The 22,937-nt window shown below is 38.9% G+C and overlaps 1 protein-coding gene across 3 annotated transcripts in view; it reads left to right on the forward strand.

Moving 5' to 3' along the window:
- The window catches only part of wdr7 (WD repeat domain 7), a 212,265-nt gene that overhangs the window by 75,591 nt on the left and 113,737 nt on the right, over nucleotides 1-22,937 (forward strand). For all 3 annotated transcript variants that reach the window (XM_088912070.1, XM_088912072.1, XM_088912073.1), the window contains one exon: nucleotides 15,718-15,834. In XM_088912070.1, coding sequence (XP_088768196.1) covers nucleotides 15,718-15,834 — 117 coding nt within the window. The remainder of the gene's footprint in view (nucleotides 1-15,717; nucleotides 15,835-22,937) is intronic.

The following is a 22,937-nucleotide window of genomic DNA, read 5'->3' on the forward strand; positions in this document are numbered from 1 at the left end:
CCAGTCATGCTTCTCCTCTTCAAATGAAACTAATGCAAAAATATTAACGCTTAAAAAACAGATACAGTAGGCGAACAAAATACAGTCTTTGATCAGGAGATCAAAAATAAAGCATTGGTGTGCTGAGGTGTATTCAGCGCATAGTTTGTTTGAATTATTGCATTATTTGTTTACTTGATAATGTAGATCCTGTTGTGTGTCCTGCAAGATTTTATTCTGTTACTGCTGTCAAGATGCTTTTATACAGATAGTTGCTGTTGTTCCTCCTCATGCAGCTCTGCATATGAACCATTAAGTCTTCTTGGGGACCAGCCTCAACGCACGTACTTAATAAAGTGCATTTATGTTGCAAGTTGCCCGTACTGCATATGCTGTGTGTGAAGGCAGCACATCTAAAACTTCATGAAAAAAGTACTGTGGACTTGCATTTCACGCTGGTGTTAGGGGTTTTTAAGTAGCGCGTTAAAGCCAAACTTGAGTACAAATTTTATCCTACAGTATAACACTTATATAAAAAAACCGCTACTACAGCAATTACGATATTAAACATAAGTATAAAAACGGTCAGTTTTAAATAAGATGATTGTATAGGCTCACTAGCTCTAATAGGTGTCCTTGACGAATTCTTCATAGAATAAAGGATTTCTTTTTCAAAATGTATTGATCGAGCCGAGCGCGCAAATTGAGAGCGCGTACGTTGCGAGTCGACTGAGGTATGGAAATAAAGGTCGTGCTGCATTCATTTCAGGGGTATCGCGTCATGTGGAATACATATTCTTGTTTGCAGTCTTTCTTTGTATCCGTGTGTCCAGATTTTTTTCTGGAGGACTGAAATATCTCCGACGTGCTTCTGTCCTTTTAGAGTGCACCTACTGTAGCCTGGCAGATAGCCGTCTCTGATACTGCCTCGCGTTTTCAGTGAACAAAGCGTCTCATTTTGGAGTTTGTTTGAAGCATATGTTCTCCAAAAATTTGATAAATTTTCGTGCCCCAAAGAACTGTATAATTGGTAGTATAAATTTACCTATTGGTTATCTGTTATTCTACTTAACGGTTCCAGGAGAAAAATAATCTTTGTATAATAGATTGTTAAAGGTTTGTCTGCAAATGTAACGGGAAGGCGATGTTTTCTAAATACTATAATGGTTGAGTTTTCGCTTGTCTTTCTTTTTGCATTGAGGTGCAACTCTGATACATTTCCTCAGATTATTTCCTGTATTTTTTTTTTATTGCTGCAACAATGTCTGTCAGTCAGTTGGAGTGGCTGAAGTAAGTTTAAGCAGACCGAATTCAGAAAAGTTCCAACAGCAAATGTAAGATAAAAAAATCTACAGAACTGCAACTCGCTTATCTCTACTATAGTGTTTAAGAGTTAGCAATAATATTTTACTACCGTTTTATTTATTTTAAAGTTTTTAATTGGAAAAGAAATTAAATGTGATTAGAATCCTGAGTTGTACCATCAGCCGCCTGAATTCTTTTCACCAAAAAATGTTACATTTATATATATACTTTACATATTTGCTAGATGTATATATGATATTTCATTTATATTAAATAGGTGATTTTTGCTTTCGTTAATTTTTAGTAGAAAAATAATTTATTCCCAGCTCTTTATCATGCCATTTTTAAATTTAATTTATTAACCTCTAAATAAATAACATTTATGAATGTATGAAATACATTTACTGCATTTTCTGTTAGAGAATTTGTTTACAAAAATACATCATTCTGTGTATCATAAAGTTATTATTAAAAAAAGTGATGGGGTTTAACAATTTTGTTTTCTTTTATTATAAAGTTTTATTACACCGGTAAAAACAATGGTCAACACCAACCGATTCAGATTTAAAAACAATGTTATTTTTCCAGAACATTGTGTTCGTTTTGCTAGGGTTAACGTAAAAACGTATGCATATATTATTGAAGAATATGTTATGTCCGGTTTTAAAGATGTTTCTTTAAACTTGTTCCTTTTTGGTGAATGCCTGAATTTGGTGGAGTCCTTTGTCTTGGAATTTGACCTTAATATTCTATGCAAACAAACGAGGATTCCCTCGGGGACGACGCCGCATCCTTCCAGAAAATACCAGCCTGCTGAGAATTCCAGCAAAAAGGCTAAATGCTAGTCTTGTACACTTCCTGTAGTTAAGACGGATTCCACTTAAAAAGCTGTAGTTTTGTGGGCTTTTTTTTTCACAGTGTATTCCTGGAACAAGAATTGTGTGCTGTCAGTTACAGTCTGCTGGTGGAGAGCAGATACTGAAAAGAGGCGGGTTAGGGCTCTGGGGAGTGACTGCCATGGTAACCACTGATGGTCAGTGTTCTGTTACTGCAGGAGCGATGCTGAATGACCTCTGCAGGGTACAAGGTTGCGGGGTCACTCGGTCTGATCTTTCTTTGTTTTAACGGTCCCCTTTTTCTCTCTCTCACCCGGAACCTTCTGAGGAGGGGGGTTTGACTCAAGAAGTGATACAGAATGTGGTTACCTTTGTGTGTTTTTTTTTCAGAGGAGGGCAAATTTGTCGGAACATCCCTATAGCCCTGTAGGTTCGACGTGTTCTGCTTCTGCAATTGAGCCACAGTTGCTCCAGGTCCTTAACAGAACAGGCAGGTGTTTGGTTGTGTGAATTTGTTTCCTTGAATTACGCCACACGCCGATTCGTAAGAGTCACAGCTGAGATATTATTTCGCATGGGTACGTCTAAGATACTTGATTTAAAAGGGAATGGAGATGCATGATAGATTTAGCGAATTCATGTAGACACAATTGATTAAATTGATGCCAGGCTATTAGTAATACCAGACATGGCAAAAATAAATGTTAGTGTGAAGTAAGTGTTGTGTGGCCTTTAAATGTTGGGCTTTTAGAGGATGGTGATTTTTTTTATCCAGTCTGTTACTGAGGTACTGTAATAAACATACTGAGAATTGTGAGAACTTCCTCACTAAACTGGGTCTGACTGGTTACTCCAAATTCACCAATTTGGGAGATGGTCAGCGAGAATTTGATGTTTGTTACCAGTATGACCAGAACTAACTATGGGACTATGAAGAAATAGAACCAAATAAATGGGTTGAATTCTGATACAGTATGTGACCTTTCAGATGCACAACAGTAATCTTAACAGGAGTATTACTAAGGATTATTAGTCTTTTGGAAAGAGTAAAGGGAAATTGCCAAGAATTGTTAATATTGCCAGTAAAATAATTGGTCGCCCACAGAAACAGCTCGAAGGGCTGTATTATATTGCAGTTCAAAGGCAAGCTCAGCTTATCATTGATGACACCTCCCACCTTCTTTATTCCCATTTTCAACTGCTACCTTTAGAAAGTTGTTTTCGAATGCCTATGGCCAAGAAAAATGTATACAAGAAATGTTTAGTTCCCTGTGCAATTGGTATATTAAACGCAGTTTAGTGACTGTTCCCTGTAAGAAGCTATCAGATTAATGTAATAAGAGTGTACTACGGGCAGAGAGAGAGGTGTGTATATGTACTGTTGCATGTCTAGGGCTATTATTTGTTTTTAACATGTTTGTTTTGAGTGTCATTTGTTTTTGAAGTTTTTTATGGTAGTGCCAAAGACAAATTTGGATGGACAATAAAATTATAAGTTATAAAGTTGTATATGACATACCTCTCGCCTCACTCTCCTTAATCTCTCGCACTCTCTTTTCTTTTCGTCAGCTGCTAAATGCAGCACGCACAGGTCGTTCTATAACTAATCAAACGTTCATGAGCTCAACGTGAAATGAAAGAATCGGTTCTCAGTTTGCTTCACCTCCTGCAGTTTTTTGACAGCAGTGCCTTTATTTGCCAATAGCCTCTGAGAATAACGTTACACAGAAGGACAAAAAGGCTGCGCTGTCATCATAGAAAATGGGATTTTTTCAGGTGCAGTTTAGCGTGTAAACTGTGAAGATTGTGGAGTAATTAAGTGGCAACAGTGTGGATTAGTGGTTTGGCCCAGAGACCCGTAACTGGAAATATGTGGGTTCAAATCCTGGTAGGAGACCTGTTGTGGTCCCCATGAGCAGAATATTTTACTGAAGCAGTTGGAGCAAAGTATGTATGAAAATAAAATAAAGTAGCACAGATGAAAGCCACATTAGATAACAGTGTCGACCAAAGCAAGAAGAGGAAAAATGCTAAGCAATTTGTCCTTATAGTTACTGCTTCTAGCAAGTAAAACAACTTGTTTTGTCGAAGTGGGTGTAGGGCAAATGACAATTTGATTTGCAAACTTTTTGCACTTTAGTATTTTCTATCTCATCTTATTTCCATGCGGATACTGGATTTCAGCAGAAACAAGCAGTTGAGGTACCGCTGTCTGTTCTGGGGCTCAGCACAGCCTCAACTGAAGTGTAGAGCCTACTCTATGTAGGACACTGTTTCCCTTATTTATTTTGTGAGGCTGCCACATTTAAATTATGTATGGACACCAGCACATATCAAACACATAACTCTAAAGCATCAATGCATAGCAGATTGGTGGTGCAATAATAAATACTTTATATACTGATCAATATAAGGCTTATCGGTAAAAATAATGATTAAGCTTGAGCTTAGACCAATAGTACCCAAAAGCATGTTGGCAGGAAAAATTTATATCGGCATTATTTCCTGTGCTGCGTTTCCGTTGTTCCAATTGGGTTTTTTTTTGGCGCTGTTTCTTTGTTTTACATTTCCTTTTAAAATACTGTGCAGAAAGTAGAAACGTATCATTTGTCCTGCACAAATTCAATAGGCTGCAAAGGTGCATCGCACAGTACGTTTTGTTGTCAGTTTGGGAACGTATGAAGAGACTGGTGCAACAGGCTTGTTGGCTGGTTTCTGCAGGACTGCTGGTGTAAAGTGTTTGTAAAACCTGCTGTAAATGGAGAAGGCAGAGCCAGTTTTCTGAAGGACTCAGAAAACCGATTCAGCAGTGGGGGAAAATGGTAAGAAGAAAATATCCATGAGTTGACGCACAAGCCCAGAGGAGCAGGCTGTCTTAGACTGGTTAACATGGCACCAGACTAGCCACAGCTCCTCCATCCCCATTGTCCTTGACTGCACCCAGGCTACCAGCCCTAGTGACTGGGCTGCTCCTGTGTGTCCTGTCATCTGTAATTCACATCTCCTCCACACATTGCAGTTGTTCTTTTTCGTGCTGTTTGATTTTTTCTTTCAACATTCCTTTGGGTTCATGTACTCCTGCTGTCGAAGTTTCCTTTTTTTTTTTTTCCAGCCGGTGGACTGCAAAGAGTGGTCAGAAGGATGGTGTGACAGAAAATGCTGGATATTGCGGACGGGTAGTTTAATTGTAGTTTAAGGTTAAAAGAAACCCTTTAACGTCGAGGGCCTGATTGGAAAAACAGTGACTAATATAATCTGTTCAAATTCACCTTGTCGCAAAAGCCCCCAAATTTGCATTTTCTGAAGTCTAGGCTTCCTGCAGGCAGTTTCACAGACTTGAATTCTTTCTGTTAATTTTTTTAATGCCAGAGTGACGTTGCCCTTAAACTTTCAAAGCAGGCCCCTAGTGTGTCTGTTTTAATTGTCAGTTCTCACTTCAGGAGTAATGGCAACAAAACACAAAAATGGCCTTGACATAACAAATAGTTAAAATTAAGTTAGAAGGGAAAAATCCTCTTCTTATTCTTCCTGTGTGCAGTATTCTTCTTATTATAAAAATCCTAAAATACAAATGCTTCAGTGCTATAGTGCTATCCTTGTAGTTCTAAGGAATAGCTCTGTTTCTTTGGGGGGGGGATCCACTGCCTTAATTGCTTTGTTTGGGGATAGAATTGTCACCCTTTAACCTAAACCAAGCACGTGTTTTCTTCTTTTTCGTCTTTGCTTGTGCAGTGGCAGAAAGAGCCCCGCTCTCATCAGCACAGTAATTGAATTGGTTAACCTTGAAAATTTCCCCAGTGCAAGGTTATCATCATGAATATATAATATCTGCTAATATGGAAAAGGAGCACTAGTGTGGCTTAAGAAATGATCGGTTTCCAGTAAAACCCCTAACTCCTCCACAATTAGCTTGGGAAAAAAAAGAAACGAACCTTGGAGATCAGTGTGACTTGAAGAAGAAAAAAAACGCCAGTGATTGGATATTTGCCTGTTCACTTTCTGACCAGAGCTGTTCAGTTGCTGCTTTATGCTTTAGATTGTTACACAAGACTTCACACACCTTCACTCAATAATGACCACTGCAGCTCAAATCCCAAGAGTGAGAACAATGAGAGAAAATAGTCATTTTCAGCATTCACTTCCATTAAGGCAGTGGATTGAATAGTGTTTTTCCAACACATTTTATTTAGCTTAGTGAGTTCTTAATTTCTGGATACTATAAATGATTTCTTGACGAAGGCTTGCCATTTTTTCAGTGTGTATTTCATGAAAGAATGACAGTTTTTTTCTAAGGGATTTATTTGCAGAAAATGGTTCAACTTGTCTGATGACATTCTCATCATTTTGGAATGAAACAAACGCATTTGAGTTTTCTGTTCGTTAATAACCTGGCTAATCAAAATGTCTTTATTCCACTGGAGGTCCAAGTCAGCGTGCTGTTCTCTCATGCACTAAAAGTCATCCCTGTTAAAATGACTGTCCATGCATGGTGACAGTGAAAGGCAGAGTCTTTCCTTCTTTCTGTGAGCTCCCTTCATTTAAGTTTCGGAGGGTCTTTTTTTAACATGAGCCTCATAAGCAAATTCACAATGAACTTTATCTTCTGGTTTGCAGATGCTTAGCGTTCATAAAGTCCAGAACAGCAGCTGCCGAGACTTTCAGCTCTGTTAACAGCAGCAACCTTTATCCTCATATAGACGTGGTGGTCATAGTTTGCAGCATGGATACATAAATGCAGGATTCTACTCAGAATCAGTTTTTATTCTCATATAGCGCCTTTCAATCCCCAACGCTCTCAGGACCCTTAACATAAACTACACATCTACAAATACAGTAAACAACAACAAAAAAAAAAACAATTAACCTTGTATGAGCCATGCTTAACTGTAACATTAAAGGGAAGAAGTAGATGATGAATTGAAGGCCATCGAAAACAAGTACGTTTTGAGGCGAGATATAAAAACATCAACTGCGGCTGCATTCCTTATACGGGGAAGGGGAAATAATTCTCTTCCGTGCTCTATGAGGAGTAGCGTATCTGTGAATACTCCAAAGATGAGCTGCTCGTGAGCATACAGCTTGAAGCTCATCTCGGAACGAGAGGCGGAAAGGCAAAGCAGAGCCCCCTAGAGCAGCACTTCTCCAGTGGTTCAGTGAGACATGCGTGGCTTTATACAGCATTGGAATGGGAGACCCCCCCCCGCAGGGAAAACTAGGTTGCTGATGTAAATGGTGTTGGTGGACCAGCAGGTGGCACTCTGCCCACGTGGCCAGAATTTCCAAACCAATGCGCCAGTACGGCGATCGGGGACACTGATGTCACTTTGGCACTTTCCAAAGAGCAGGAGTGTTAACCCTGATGTTGTGGCTTCCTAATAATAACAACAACAACAGTAATAATAACAAGAGCACAGACTGGGCACAGGGCATCCCAGTGAATCTACACAGAGTAAATTATTTTGTATACACTCATATAGTAAATGAACAGCTTCATCTTTTCCCTCAGCCTACACTTTATATAGAGTATATCAATATGTATGTCTATATTTTATGGTCTGTATTTTAAGTTGAGACTTTTTAGATTGGCTTTACTTTTTTCAGAATACACTCGGATTACCCTCTCTTTTTTGCCCCCCAAAATCCCACAGCCGGGCCTTCTCTGAAGAAAGAATGAGAGATGAGCAAAAACAAAAATATTCTACATAGACATGCAGCTCAATTGCTTCCTGTAGTTCATCGTGGAAAGTGCTGTTATACTGTAGAACAGTTTTGAAAGCCTAAGAGTTTCCTGGCCCTTTTTAAGCAATGTCTGTCTTTTAAAGCCATTTGATTTACAGAAAAGAAATGCTTATTTCTGTCTGGTAGATGACATAATGGTCCGCCGGCCGGTCTATGTAAATACACTCATTTAGCAATAGCGGTGGTGATTTGTGCTTGCAAGCAAATGCTACATCTCTCAGCAAAGGTAAAATTCTTTCCTTTTCTTTCTTTCCGTTCCTGTGTTTCTGTGGGTGCAAGGAAGCAGACAGCCTGTATGTATAATGCAATTGGGGAGCTGGGCTGGGATCGATAAGCGTGGTGTGAAGTGAATTAATGTGCGGCAGCCATTCTGTCTGTCACAGAGCGAGAGGAGGGGAAGTGGCCACAGAAGCCCCGGCTTGTGTCTCTTCAGTGGATCGGCACCATGTTTGAAAACAGCTTAATAAAACATGGCCACCACAACAGCACAGTCGAGTGGACTGAAAATGCTTTTCCTCGAACTCATCTTATTGGGGTTAAACCTTAATCTGCGTGTCTTCAGACGGAGAAGTTGTGGCTGTTTTTGTTTCATGTGAGATTGTCAGACAGTGCACGGGTGGGTACATTTTTTTCCCCATCCTGACGATATATTAGTTGCCCCCCAGAGACTGGTGGAAACCGAGTTTATTGCCTTCAAACAGAGAAGCCAGAGCGCAAAAGTTGGTTTAAATGAGTAGCCAGCATTTAAAAAAAAATTGCTGACCGGATTGTGCAATTCCGGTGTGTGCAAATAAAATAAAATAAGAGAGCAAATCATAACACGATATTGTAGTAAACTGCTGTAGGTATCAAAGACAACAATTACCACAGTGTGCCTTTCATAAACTAGTTCATTTCCAAGATTTGTTTTTGTAATGCACGACTTAATTTACATCTATGTAAAAAATGAAGCATTTATTATTTTGCATGTTTTTGAGTAACATTTTCCCTAGTTATTAAGTCTATTCATGCCAGTGCAGTACAGTCTTGTACTTGAAAGAGCGGGTCTGAGTCTCCATGTGGGCTCGATGTTGTAAGGAAAGTTACATTTTTAATAACCAGAGAAGCTGATGTCCTGGATGCTTCCATTGGCAATAATAGGAAGCACTTTGGAGAATGCAAGATATGGAATCCTCGTATGTTTCCGAGTCTATGACATATTTAGTGTACTGTGCATCATTTGAGTTTGATATGCAAATCTCTAACCTGAAATCTGTCTAGGGACGTAAAAACCTGTTCACCTGATTTTTAAAACATTTAAAAATTGTTTCTCTGTCAACATGGTACTAATCCATATTATTCATTCCCCTGAAAATAGGCAGATTTTAGAAAAAAATAATTTTTCGCTAATCCTCTGGTAGTGCAGTGTTAGATTGCCTGTACTGTGCGAATTCTGAGGTAGTTTCGCTGACTTCATGCATGTGAAGTAGAGCTGCATTTTTGCCTTGATCAAACACTGAGGCATGTGCACAATGGCACTGTGTTTTTAGCCAACTAAAAAGCACAGCAAATAAAGTTGATTAAAAAAAATCACAGAGCATTCTTAACGTTTGTTTTTTTAGAAGATTTTGGATACAAGGTATTTTAGGCCTTAGTACCTGCTGACTTACTATCTTTGTACTCCTCACCTCGTCGCCTCTGTTCATCTGACTCTGGTCTCCTGTTCATTCCCCAACCTTGTCTACATACTATAGGCGACGGAGCCTTCTCCTGCTGAACCCCAGGGCTCTCAAATTTTATCCCCAAGGATATCAGGAAGTTACTTTCCCTGAGCGGTTTCAAATCCAGAGTCAAAACCTTCTTGTTCAGAAGGGCTTTTACTTGCTCAGTTCTGTCCGCCCCTTGCATCTTCTTCTGCATTCTACACTCTTGTTGTTAATTTTGCCAGTTGTTACCTCTCTTCCTAGTCCACTTTTCTTCTCTTGCTATAAAGCACTTTGAGAAGTTAAAGATGCTGTGTAAAATGATTACTATTTCTTATAAGTGTCACCCCCCCATGTCAGAATCAAGGCCCTCCACTGGAGCACTAAAAACTTTCACTTGACTGTAAACAGCTTTTGGATCCAAATTGGGGTCCTGGGGGAGCTGGAGCCCAACAGGCTCAAGGCAGGGTAAACCCTGAAGAGGACGCCAGTCCATTACAGGGCGCACACACACACTCGCTCCAGGGCCACTTTTCCCAGCAGTCAGTTGACCTACCAGTGATCTTTGGACTGTGGGAGGAAACTGGAGCACCTGGAGGAAACTCACATGAACATGGGGTGAACAAACCTCAAGTCTGGAATTAAACTCGGGGTCCCAGCACCTAGAGACGGCAACGCTCACCACTGCGCCCCTGTATCTTCTGGGATTGATCGTGCTTTTTAAAAACAACAAATGGCCATTCAGAAATGTCACTTTGACAGGGTTTTTCTTCTCTTCTGCTACTATTTAGATAAAAACATCTACAGATTGAAAAAATAATTCTGATATTTAAGACCTAAATTTTTTTCAGCTGTTTGAAAGGCAAATCAAGTTTCTTTAGACTGTTTGTTTAACTTTAATTCCAGATTCTAGATATAGAAAAGGTTGAAATCAAACGATTACCTATCTTGCAGTTTCAACATTGCGGAAAACATCACGAGGCAAAATAATAACCACAAAAATTCTTCTGCACCCGGCATTGTAAAACTAAGGCTTGTGTCTCCATGTTTTAAATTTGTGATGCACACTGTTGGGTTCTGAACATTTCCCCACAGACATCTCAGTTCTCCAGATTAGTCCCTTATTTTTTAATGTTGGCAAAAGAAGCAGAAATCCACTCTTCTGTGGTGTTGCTGCAGTTACCAAGGCAAACTGTGATTTTGGATTACGGACGCACAGCTGGCTTGGAGACGTAAGGGAATAGGCCTACATTGGATGGATGGATGGATAGATGGATAGCTAGATAATTAAAATCAGGTGCAAGTGAGCACTTTTTATGAATTGGGTGGCATAGCGGGTGGATGTAATTCTTTAATCTCACTGGCCTCCCACCCCTGAGACCGGTGATTAATCGAACCAGCTCCTGAAGTGAATCCACAATCCACAACACAGAGCACTGATGTTTCCCTTGGTTGGCTGGGGAGTGAAATTAGACTCATGGAGCTAGATTTATCAAGTTATTTCGCAGAAGAGCTTAACTTGGTCATTTTTTATATCTGAAGAAAAAAGGTAAACGAATGATATGAAACAGCATTGCATCATGCCTACAGCACTTACTTTGTGACCTTCAGGAGGAGACATCTCCGCACCCTTCAGAGGCTTTAAAATATTTCCTCCTATTTAAGAGGTCATTTATAGTGTGTTAGGTCATCTATGTAATGTGAAATATTTCTGTTGCAACTGTTGTCATGGCAGTTGCTTATAATCGTCAAGTTCTTTGTTAGATATTTAAAAGGACTTGAAATACAGGACAGTTTTATTATGGCAGACATTAGGGAATTACATTGAATGTAGAGCGACTGAAAGACAAAGTGACATTTTAAAAGTTATTGAAGCCAAAAGCTTATATGTTTTTGGCTTCGGGCAGAAGGGCTCTGGATCAACCAGGTGGAAAAACTTAAGAAGCGTTTTTTCAGTGTCCATAAAAGTAGGTAGTGGTTATTTTATCTTCTTAAAGAGTCCATACTTCTTGCTTTGCCTTGCACTCAGTGTAGGCTAAGTATGTCTGCGAATTGCAAGATCTGTTGCATTAATGTCCCACCTGAGCAAAACTAAAATCATTTTTTTGTTAATGTCTTAATGTTAATGTTTGTCAGTCTTAGTAGTTCATATTGGCTGCCCATGTGTAGTGTATTTTCAATCTTCAGGTTGTTGAAGATTGTGATCGATGTGTAGTAGAAAACACTAGACTTTTTGTATATATAGAACTATAAATAACTAATGTATAATAATCTTATATATACTGTATACTGTATATTCAATGTATACAATCAGAATATATACCATATATAGGAACCCATGATTGTGTCAAAGATGTCTAAGACTTAAACAGCTGTGTGTTTTAGTCTCTTAAATGTTCAAGTTGAGCTCTTAACTTCTTTTGAGAAAAGTCTTCATGACATTCTTGGAGAAATACTTCCAAGCTGGCTAGATGACTAGATCTTATGTTCTTGTGATATAGAAATCAACCCCTGTAGACTACATGTTTTTTGGACTATTAAAATTAATACGTAGATCATTTGGAAAGTGCAGCGCAAGTTGTGCTTTGATATAAAATGTTTGATATATGAGGTGCACAATTACTTGTGAAGCCTTGCCGATAACTTCTTTTTAACCTGAATTTAAAACAAGTGAAGACTTTCAGAAAAACTACTTCTTAAAGACCTTGTGGTTAACAAGGCCGGGATGAAGCTGTGATTTGATTTGGTCATGGAGTACTTGACCTTGCAGAAGGAGTTTTTAATCATGTAGCAGTGCATTGAAACACAGGATCTACAGCACTGTTGCCTTGATACTATTTCAAAACTTAAACGATTAAGGATATTACAGTTTTTTATGGATTGAGAGTGAGGTGTATTTTTAATTAAGACTTTTCAAGAAAAAGCCATAAGAAATTTAAGTAAAAGAGAACTAACTTATCCTAAGTTGGGAAGTAGTTTTACAAAATTTGGCATGATTCTTTTGAAAGACCCATGCAAATATCTTTGATTCATTCATATGATCAATTGGTCTAGATTTGGATCAATCTACCTCTCTCTACATACAGTAAATATGCATGATGCATGAAAGAAATGCAATGCTCAGGTCTAATTGATTTAGATATATTCTGAACGTAGATTTTGAAAAATCGGATAAGAATTATACAGAAAATTTACATTTACAGTATGCAGTGTGAAAAACTGTCAACATGAAAAGATGGCTAACTAAAATTGGGTTTGAACTCAACATAATAACATAATCCACAGACCTGATCAGCCTCTGAACCCACTCTGTTGGTGTAGCAGCAGCATACTAGCAAACGTGCCCAGGAGCTACCGCCTGCCCTGGCAAGACCTTTGCTTTGTTTTCTTAATGTTGCGTCATTGTAATCCTTACACTTGTGAGGTCTTACATTCTCCTTTTGGAAACTTATCACTTCAGGACTGGCTTGCAGGAACCGAAAAGCTGATGGTTCAGGAAATTCATCAATGAGAAATATGGTTGCCCTGGATATACACCAAGCGTGTTTTTGTGTCAAAGAAGATTCCACACTCCATCACTGTTCAGAAACCCCGCTGTTTGGCTTACAAAAAAAAAAAGCAAAATGCACAGTCCTCATCATGGCAATAGTCTTCAAACATTTTCCATCAGGTCTATCAAGAGCTGTATGGGACTCATCAGTGAGTGCAATTCTCCACTGCTCATTCTGCCAGCACCTTAAATGTTCTTTGTTATGCAGAAAATGGTTAATTTATTTCTCTCGAATGTTAGTGTTGTCCCTCTGGGTGGTCTTTCAACATGCAAATCATTTTCCTGCAAGTGAAATTCAGCAGATGAGACGGTTATTTCCTGGTGTAATTTATCCATGCAATAGTCAGTCCACCATCCTAGATGCTTATGAAAATGTTTCAGCAAATGGATCAGGGTGATGTGAAGGATTTAGGCTGGTTTGTTGACCCTCTGCCTCGTAGGACATTTACATGTTCCTCTCAAAGATGGTGTTCTGGACTAGTCTGCTGATTACTGAGCAAATCATGAGCAAATCATTCTTTGGACATCTTCTATCTTGGACAGCCTTCAGTCCTGCTGATAGCTACCAGGTATTTGTCATTACTGGGATGGGGGATGATTTTATCTTTTGCTGGTCTTGCAAAATTAAAACCAGCCATTTTGAATCAACTATTTTTGGCAATTTTAACTCGTATCCCAAAAACTGGACACTGTATTGTATTGTTATATAATCCTGCATCTTGAGCTCAGTACTTTATCCAAAAGTACAATGCTGCTCAAATGAAAAAAGAAACCTTTCTCTTCATTGTTTTAAATGTAAATAACATTACACATGTACCTTATGAGCTCCTTAGGTAGACATGATGGTAACATGAATTCCAACATTTCTCATAGATGTGTGTCAACTTGATTTTGTGAGCTAGATATGCATTGATTAATGATTAACAAAATAAAGGTTTAATATCCATAGTAATATAGTGCATGTACAAATCATACTGTATGTGTTGTATATACATAAATGAAGATCTAGAGGTTGTTGGTGTTGCATCTACTAATATTTTGAGTATATTGAAAGGGCCAAATTACTACATTTTGTACATCTCCTGCTGGCCCAATATACTGCACAATGTTGAAAAAGTAAAATTCAGTTATTCTGTTATCATGACATTTTTTTTATCAAACAATGAACCGAAAGCAATTTTAATGCAGCATATTCTCCAATTGTAAAGGGTAAGTGACAGCACAGTGTTTGTTTTTAAATTTTTGCTCTCAACACCCAGTGTGTGCATTATTTTATTAGTTCAGGTGGGGAGCTGCGTCAGCAGGCGTAGGCTGCAAAGGAGCAAGTAGTAGGTTTATTCCATGCTGAAAAAAAGAAGAAAGAAAACACAATGTTACACCTGAAGAAGGCTCCACGGCCAAAACGTTGTGTTTTCTTTCTTCTCTTTTCAGCATGGAATAAACCTACAGTGTTACTTGTTCCATTATTTTATTAGAACAGCAGAATGAAAATGGCGACATGGTTATCTGGCATTATTGCTTATCCTTTTTATATCATAGGAACTCTTAATTATGAAAATAATCTAGTAATTTGAGGGACAGATTCAATTCAGGGCAGGTCTTAGGTCTTAAAGTGCCAAGTATTTGTTAAACCTTCCAGGACCAGAGCTACGTAGAGGACCTTCATGTGCTCTAAAATGAAATGGTTTCTGTAGCCTTAATTTTTATCTGAAGCCTTGTTTTAGCCTGACTAGAACTAGACTGGACTAGATGTTTGATGTCTATTGTGTTGGTAAAGCAATGAGATTTTGCAGATGGCATACCTTGGTCCTACCCTGGAGTCCTGGCTGATTTCCTTCCTCTTTCAATATGTCATTGGTCACGTCTGGAAGCAGAGGTTAATAGAAACCTAAAGAAGCACATTAACAAGAGAGGGGATAAATCAATCTGATCCCCTGGTCACTAACTTGTTCAGTTCATCAAAATTAAGTGGAATACAGTTGTCAATAAGGACACAAAAAATGTCCTGGTGAAAGGAAGCAAGATAACTTTTCACAGAATTTGTTTTGCAAGTGTATACTGTTATTAAATGTGAACTCGACATAAAAAAACACCATTGGTATTCAGAGTAAAAGTGTAGTCAATTCATATACAATCTGGAATTTGGTTAAAATAGCATGGAGCACAGTTACCCCGTCTCTAATCAAGCATTTGCTGCAGAAATTGTAATAATGAGACTGTTAAACCGTTGCATTGTGGAAAGAACAAAGCTTAGAGAAAATCCATTGGGATGTTTTCCCTGAAGTAACAGGATAACAAAGGTGATCCCAGCGCTGTCCGTCCTTTTAAACGTTTTCAGGTGGGAAATGTGGAATGGGCCCTAGCTTACAGGATTCATTAGGCATTGCAGAAGCAAACAGGGGTGGCACGTTCATGCTGGTGCCAGGGCTCTGGAGGTTCTGCGGTTTCGCCACCCAGAGGTTTCCTCCATCCTCTTGCCCTTTTTTCTTTGCGGCTGAGCCAGACGCGACGTTGCTGTGGGCTGTTGCCGAGAGTGGAGGATTTCCCATCGAGCGGACGTGCCCGTGCAGAGGGCGGGCTGCTTGCTCTTCCCGGCACTCATCCCGTTTTGTGTTCTGTGTTGCAGCCGGAGCCGCGGCAGACAGCGCGCAGACCGCGCCGCCCCCCCCGGACCCTCCGCTGAGCACCGAGGCCAAGGCCCCCGAGGAGGAGGCGGACCTCCCCGACGATGACATCACAGCAGGCAAGTCCTCCCCGGTCTCCTGGGGGATCTGTGTAGCGGTTTCCAAGCCCACAAACCCCATTTCCCCCTGCAGGACAGTGTGCTCAAGGCTAGGCGGCTTGAATGTGGTGACCTGTTAGGTTTTGCATTGCGGTCTCATTACTGGCTGATGCTGACTTAGTATGGCCTTACAATGTAATGCTAATAGTCGGGCAGGAGGGCATCGATTTAGACTACCTAGATTTAAGTGCAGTAGAACAAAGTTCTATCTTTTATTCCCATGGCCATTAACCTGCTCAATTTGCACGTCTAATTGATTGATTGTTATATTTTATTTTCATCGTGTATCCATCTTAGGTATCCATTTCACTCATTGACAACTTTTTTTTATCCAACTATTCTGGACCGTGAGGATTATTTAAAGTTTCTGTTTTTTTTTAATCTCATGCATGTACAGTTTATTTATTAGTTAATGGATTCATGTTCTGTTAAATGTACTCTATATTTTTTTTACCTGCCTGTAAAGCAAACATCCCATCTGGAAGAATAAAAGAAGTAAAGTTAAAGTTAAAAGTACAGTAGAAGGCTGAAAGGGCGAGAACTTATGTTAGGAAGTGTAAAAATGTGGATAACCATTTGGATGCATTTCTTTTAGGATAATATTTTTAAACAACATTTGTTATTATGTTTTAAAGAGAAAGATGGTCAAGTAAATATTAAATAAGAAGTAACATTTCTTTTTTTGTCTCAAGTCTTGATCGTTGTAAGTGGGAACTATAGTAAAGTGAAATGTGACAATGAGAAATCTAATAATTGATCCACGTTATAACAGGAACTTTTGGTTTAAAGGCTGTCATTAACTCAAGGGTCAGAGCTTTCATAGGAAAGGAAAAAAGGGTGGGCTTTGTTCTTCTATGAAGTAGCCATAAAATTGTTTAACTGTCCTTTAGCCTATCAATCTACTCACAAAACCTTAAATAGCGACACCTTTAAGCACAAAATCAATGTTAAATGTGCAAAATCTCAACTTTTTAGCTTGACTATGACTTTATTTATTATAGACTTCTTATCTTCTTCCCAGGTGTTAGGCTTTGTTAATACAATTTTTTTTTAACACAGTGGTGCACAACGCTATTCTGCCTTTTATAGTTTAACACTAACAGTTCTGTTTAGATTCGGGAGTTCTCATACTGTCCATGAAATTAAATTGAGTAAACGAATGTTGATATTTCAATTACTGTCACCTCTTTAGAAGAAGCTGAAGGTCCGTTGTAGGATCATAGGGTGACGTTTTAACGCTGAGAATCTATACAGAAGTATTGCCACTAAGTGGGAATATTTTTTGAACACATTTTAATGTAGAACTTAAAATAATGCCTCTTTTATCTCTTAGGATTTTTTTTTATTGAATTTTGTTTTCCTCAAGTAGGAAGAGAGTAATTACAGAAGAGTAAAACAAACACTTTTAACATACCGCAGGCTCTGTTTGAATGGTTATGGATTGAATTGGAATATGGATTGGAAGACACTTTAAAATTGCCTATCATTGAGGGTTGGGTGCTTAATAGGAGGTGGATATTAGTAGTACCAGTAGCCAAGGTTTGTGTATGCCACCTTTGCAAGTGTTTCATTTGCTTGGGTGAAGATAGCTGTGTCTCTTTTTTTTACCTGTGTAATCTGTACGCTAGAAGAGTCTGGATTTAAAATTTTGCATACAGATTTGAGTGCATTGTAGTGGTCCGGTAAGGTGCTTACACCAAAGACTTCCAGGCTGAAGAAGAGAAAACTCTTGTGACCCTTTTCCCTTCTATTCCAAGTCAAAGCAGCCTAAGAGTCTGACTTGTGTGATAATGTTTTTTTTTAAAAAAGGAAGAAAAGATGTTTTGGCCGGGGGCATGTGATTTGATTGGTACAGATTTGGAATGCAGATAGCTCCCTGGATTGAATTGGAGGCTATGGCACGGTCTGACGGGTCTGGGTTCCCCGTGTGGTAGTGCACATTTAGCCGAGCGCTTTCAGACTTGCGTTTAGTCAGCAGGCCAGGTTACATGTGGCCCGGGATGCCCCCAGCGGCTTTCAGTGCTGTCGGAGAGAGCTGCAGCGGCCTCAAGTCGGCTGGCGGCGTTGGGGGCTGGAGGTGGGAAAGGACGTGAGAGAACTAAGAGGCTCTTGTGATGGCAGCAAGAGTGTGGAATTGAGCAAGACTTTGCCATTTTAACAAGGGCGGTGTCTGGACCGAAAATCGAGTGATTCTAATGTGCAGAAGTGCAGAAGTTTAAAAAAAAATCCCCCTCCCACCTAGATATTTTTTTAGTGTAATTTTGTTGTTTGTTAAGTAGTGTTCTTAAATGCCTCTTTTTCCCCCCCTATCTGACACCGTGGAAAAGAGGATTACAAAACCAGTTCACTAGAATGAAGCAAAAAAAAAGATGAATCAAACATTCAGTCCTCATATCTAGCTAGAAGAAAAAAGGCTGAACATTTGTTTAGATTTTTCTATTGATTCTTGTAGCAATTAAAAATGCTCATAAATTCCGAAGATCAAGCGCTGGATGGGATAATTTTGTGTCTTTTTTCTCTGTGTTGACTGGCTTCCCTTTGATACTCCGTTATTCCAGCTCATGCAGGCTTCTCTATGTAAACCCCACTTATTAGCCGAGAGGATTTAAAACTATCTCCCTATGGGAGAACTCAGACTGGGGAGCCTAATGACCTCCCAAGACATTACCAAACCCGTCAGTACTTAAGATTGCAATATAGCTCAGCACCAGGAACATGTTTTACTTATGAGAGGCCTGTAATCCATGTTGGTAGAGACACACAATGCAAAAAGAAAAGAACCCCAGTAACACTTCATATTCTCTCTTTAAAACACCACTGTCACACATTTTGTTTTCATACTGTGTGGAAAAAGACACATTATCTGCTTATGTGTCAAGATGTCCTCTTTGAAGCGTCTTCGTGCAGGAAAAAAATTGAGATGTCAAACTACCAGACATTAAAAACTTAAAAAATTGCTTGTGAGTAACGTGGATAGTAACTTGAGTAATTTGACTTCGACAGGAGACCTACTGTACAGAGATGTATCAAGAGGAGGTCATGGTTCGGTATGGGATACTTGTACTCATTATGAGAAATTAATAATTCCTTACCGTATGTAGTGCTTTTCTGGACACTACTCTCAAAGCACTTTACAGGTAATGGGGACTCACCTTCACCACCACCAGTGTGTAGCCCCCATCTGGATGATGTGATGGCAGCTGTAGTGCGCCAGTATGATCACCACACATCAGCTATCAAGCTATCAATTGGGAGAAGAACAGAAAAAGCCACTTCCAATTATTAGAAGGCCATGATTAGTAAAGGCCAGGGGGAAATTTGGCAAGGACACTGGGGTAACACCCTATTCTTTTCAAGAAACACACTGAGTCAGGATCTCGGTTTTATGTCTCGTCTGAAGGGCAGCGCTTTTTTTTTTTTGCTATATAGTGTCGCCATCACTATACCGGGGCATTAGGACCCACACAGACCGTAGGGTGAGCGCCCTCTACTGGCCCCACTAACACCTCTTCCAGCAGCAAGCTTAGCTTTCCCAGGAGGTCCCCCATCCAGGTACTGGCCAGGCTCACACCTGCTGAACTTCAGTGGGCTGGCAGTTGTGACTTGCAGGGCGATATAGCTGCTGGCTGCATCCAGAGCAGTTTGCAGTACAGAAATATCCTTTTGAGGGATGTTTAGAACGAATGTGAAACTGGCTTCCTGTTTGCTCACGGAGCCATGCAGAAGAGTAGGGTTGCTAAAAACAGGTTTCTGCTTTGATTGAGAAAGCCATGCTAAATGATCTCTTTCATTAATAAAAGAGATGATTAAGTATCTGAAATGTGCTGTTAGTCCTTTTGTGTTCTTTTTGCCAATTCTTTCTTGAAACTCATTAAATTAAAGTTAATTTTTCATTAATTAATAAGGATAATTAGAAATAATTGGCCCAAGATAATACTGATATAATAATAGTAAAGGATGGTAAATGTACAGTATACACAAGTATTTTTTTACAATAAACAGTACAGAAGTAGTCAATAAAAAGGACCAACATTAAAAAACGAAGCTTCATTAATTGACACAGATGGTTCATGAACTTGTAGAAGCTGATGACTGAGGTTTTAAATCAGATGACTTAAGACTGTATGGAGAACAATAATTTTTTCGGAGATTAGTAGTAATAATAAACTTTATTTTATATAGTGCCTTTAAAAGTAGCTTCTCAAAGCAAATTACAGAGAAGAAGGAAAATAAGAGTTTACGGGGAGAGGAGATAAATTTAGCACAATTTAAAAACAAGGGTTCAGAATGGAGTAGATCCTGACAGTCCACGCAGGCCTCATGAAATTTCTCACCCGAAAACGTGAAGTGCAGATTAAAGTGTCTTGAAGGCCTACTCAAACATTGATATGGAATAATCAACTGACAGTTTACAAGCAGGTCAAATATATATATATAAAACACAGCACAAATATGGCGACTAGCTGCGTCAGGTGTTTGGGCAGGGCTGGCAATGTGCAAATGGCTTGGGATGTTTCCGTTGCAGCGCTAATTGATTGTGTGTATAGAATGAAAGAGTGTTTACTTTTTTACAAGTGCCTTAACGTGAACATGCATGAATTAAATTGAGTCAAAAATTAATAAACGTTGCATTACTGTTTGTTTTTGTTTTAAGGAATGCCTAATGATGTGTCCATTTTTTTAAAGCTTTTTTAGCTTTTTCTTGCAAGTTCGTAATAGGAGCTTCTGTGGTATTCAGAAGGTTGCTGACTTCTGTGTCCTGGCTACTTCAGATTATAGCCTCTCACAGACTTCGCTGACCTTGAATTCTGCACTTCAGTTCCAGCTCTGCTGTATAAGAAACTGCTTTCGTGGAAACGTCTGTCTCACCAGACGTTAGTGTGCAGCTAAATTTGAGATTCAGTGAGTCTCCCTTAACTTGCAGGGACTTTGGAATCTACCAGAATGCAAGGCTCTCTCTGTCTATTATTTTAAAAGTATTTCTGTGAAGGGTAATTGTATGTATTATCTTTGAAGTCAAGGTTTTTACTGATTTGTCTCTCTTACTGGCTTTCTGAACAGTCCAAAATGTCCTTTCACAAGTGCTGATTAATTTAATTCTAAATGTTTAAATTCATAATGGTGTCGCTATTTCTTTTTGCCAAACCATGATCCTACAGTACAGGGAAGAACATGTTTTTTTGTAATGGCAAACCTTTATTCTACACCTATACTGATATATCTTCTTTGTATTTTACTAATGTGATGAAAATATTCTTGTCTTGTGAAACTTCTCCTATATTACTACTATATTACTACTAGCGGTCTCCTATTAATCAGGCAAATTGGTGTACCCAGACACTTCAGGTGGCCTGAAAGAGACCTGTATCATCAACTCCAAATTGTGAAACCTGTATTTGTAAAGCTAGCAAATAATGCTATAAAAGGCTTAACTGAGGTTCAAGGGGTTATCCCTTGAAAATGACACTGTACCTCAAGGGAGTTGCATTCCAGAACTATAATTACTTCAAGAGAGATCTAATAACTTATAAACCTAAATACTTACTGTATGTGCCTGTACCCAATATGCCTATTAGGATAATATTAAACTTCAAATCAACTGCCCAAACATGATTCTAAAATGATACATTACTAAAACAATTAAAAAAACTATGTAATGCCTTTTCATGTCATTTCCATACTTAACAAAATACAAAATGTGTCTGCACACTACAGTGTCAGGATTTCTTTTTAGAATAGGAAATGTTAGCTGTGGTAACAAGCAAAAAAGAACAATAAAGGTTGAAGTTTGGAATACCTTTCCGTCCGAGAAACATGTAGAGTTTCTCATGGTGTCGCTGAGATCAATGCTCAGCAACATCCGTTTGAGAGTAATCCTATTAAAAATAAGCAATCACGATAAAACCTCCTTCAGTATAGGCGGGGACTAATATTGGTGTTATTGGTCCAAGAGTTGCTGTATGTGCACTTGTTTTGTCACTGTCGTGTTCATCAGCAGAGTCATTTTATTAATAGTTTAATACAGTTCCTCTTTACAGATTGCCTGGATATCTAGAATTAAAAAGATTGGTCGGTTTGTTTATCTTTCAACTTTTAAAAGAATGTTTAGAATCTCTGCATGTTTTTCCATATTTAATGGATGGCTACAGGCATGAGATGCTTCACAAGATTTTCCTGTGCAGCCCAAGAAAAAAAATGAAAAAGTAGTCAGATGCACTGTGCAAAGGACAGTTTTAACTTTTGGCCAACCCTTCGTTTGAAACCTAAATACGAAAAAGAAGGGTGGAGCTTTTTGAAGACTGTCTAGAATTCTTTTAAAGTTTCCATAGGACATGTAGGTCTTTAATTCCTGAGAAGTAATGATCACCAGAAGGTCAACGTTGTAGAAATCAACATTTCTCCCCAGCAGCGCAATAGCTTCTTCTCATTTTAAAATTTGACAACCATCTGAACTAGTGATGCAAAAATAGTCAGAAGTAATGCCAGTGTTTGGGAAATATGAACTGAATTTAAATATTGAGCTGTGGTCTGTGCAGTGGTCATGCTACAGAAAGCTTCAAAAAGAAGCATGTTGTTTTTTTGCTACAAAATCTGTGGAGAACATAGCCTTTGATTGTTTTTCAGCTTGCACCGAAGTTAGCGCATTAACTCAGCTTGCAGTGAATTCAAATTATTTCCTAACGTTTTGCAGGTTGACTTATCTCAAAGTAAGGATTTTAATTTTCATCATCTTTACGTGGGCACTAAACCGTGCAGTGCGTTATTTGTTCCCTATCTGTACATACCTCCAGGTTGAGCAGAAATTAAAAACTAACTGACCTTTTAGTTAAACATATCCTGCTGTAATGTTTGAAGCATCCAGCATGGAGGAGAGTTATTGCTGTTATTAATGCTCTTTATGAGACGAAGTGAAAGGTCCTGCAGTAGGAATCAGTAATGTGATGTGCAGAGACTGCAAACAATGGCAACTAGGGAGCAGCCGTGCTACAGAGTCATCTTGGGCTGATACATTCATTGATCCGAAAAATCCATCTCCTGCACCTAATGTGGTTAAGTTTCTTCTT

The sequence above is a fragment of the Atractosteus spatula genome, chromosome 3 (genome assembly GCF_055471065.1).
Source record: "Atractosteus spatula isolate fAtrSpa1 chromosome 3, fAtrSpa1.hap1, whole genome shotgun sequence".
NCBI classification, from domain to species: domain Eukaryota; kingdom Metazoa; phylum Chordata; class Actinopteri; order Semionotiformes; family Lepisosteidae; genus Atractosteus; species Atractosteus spatula.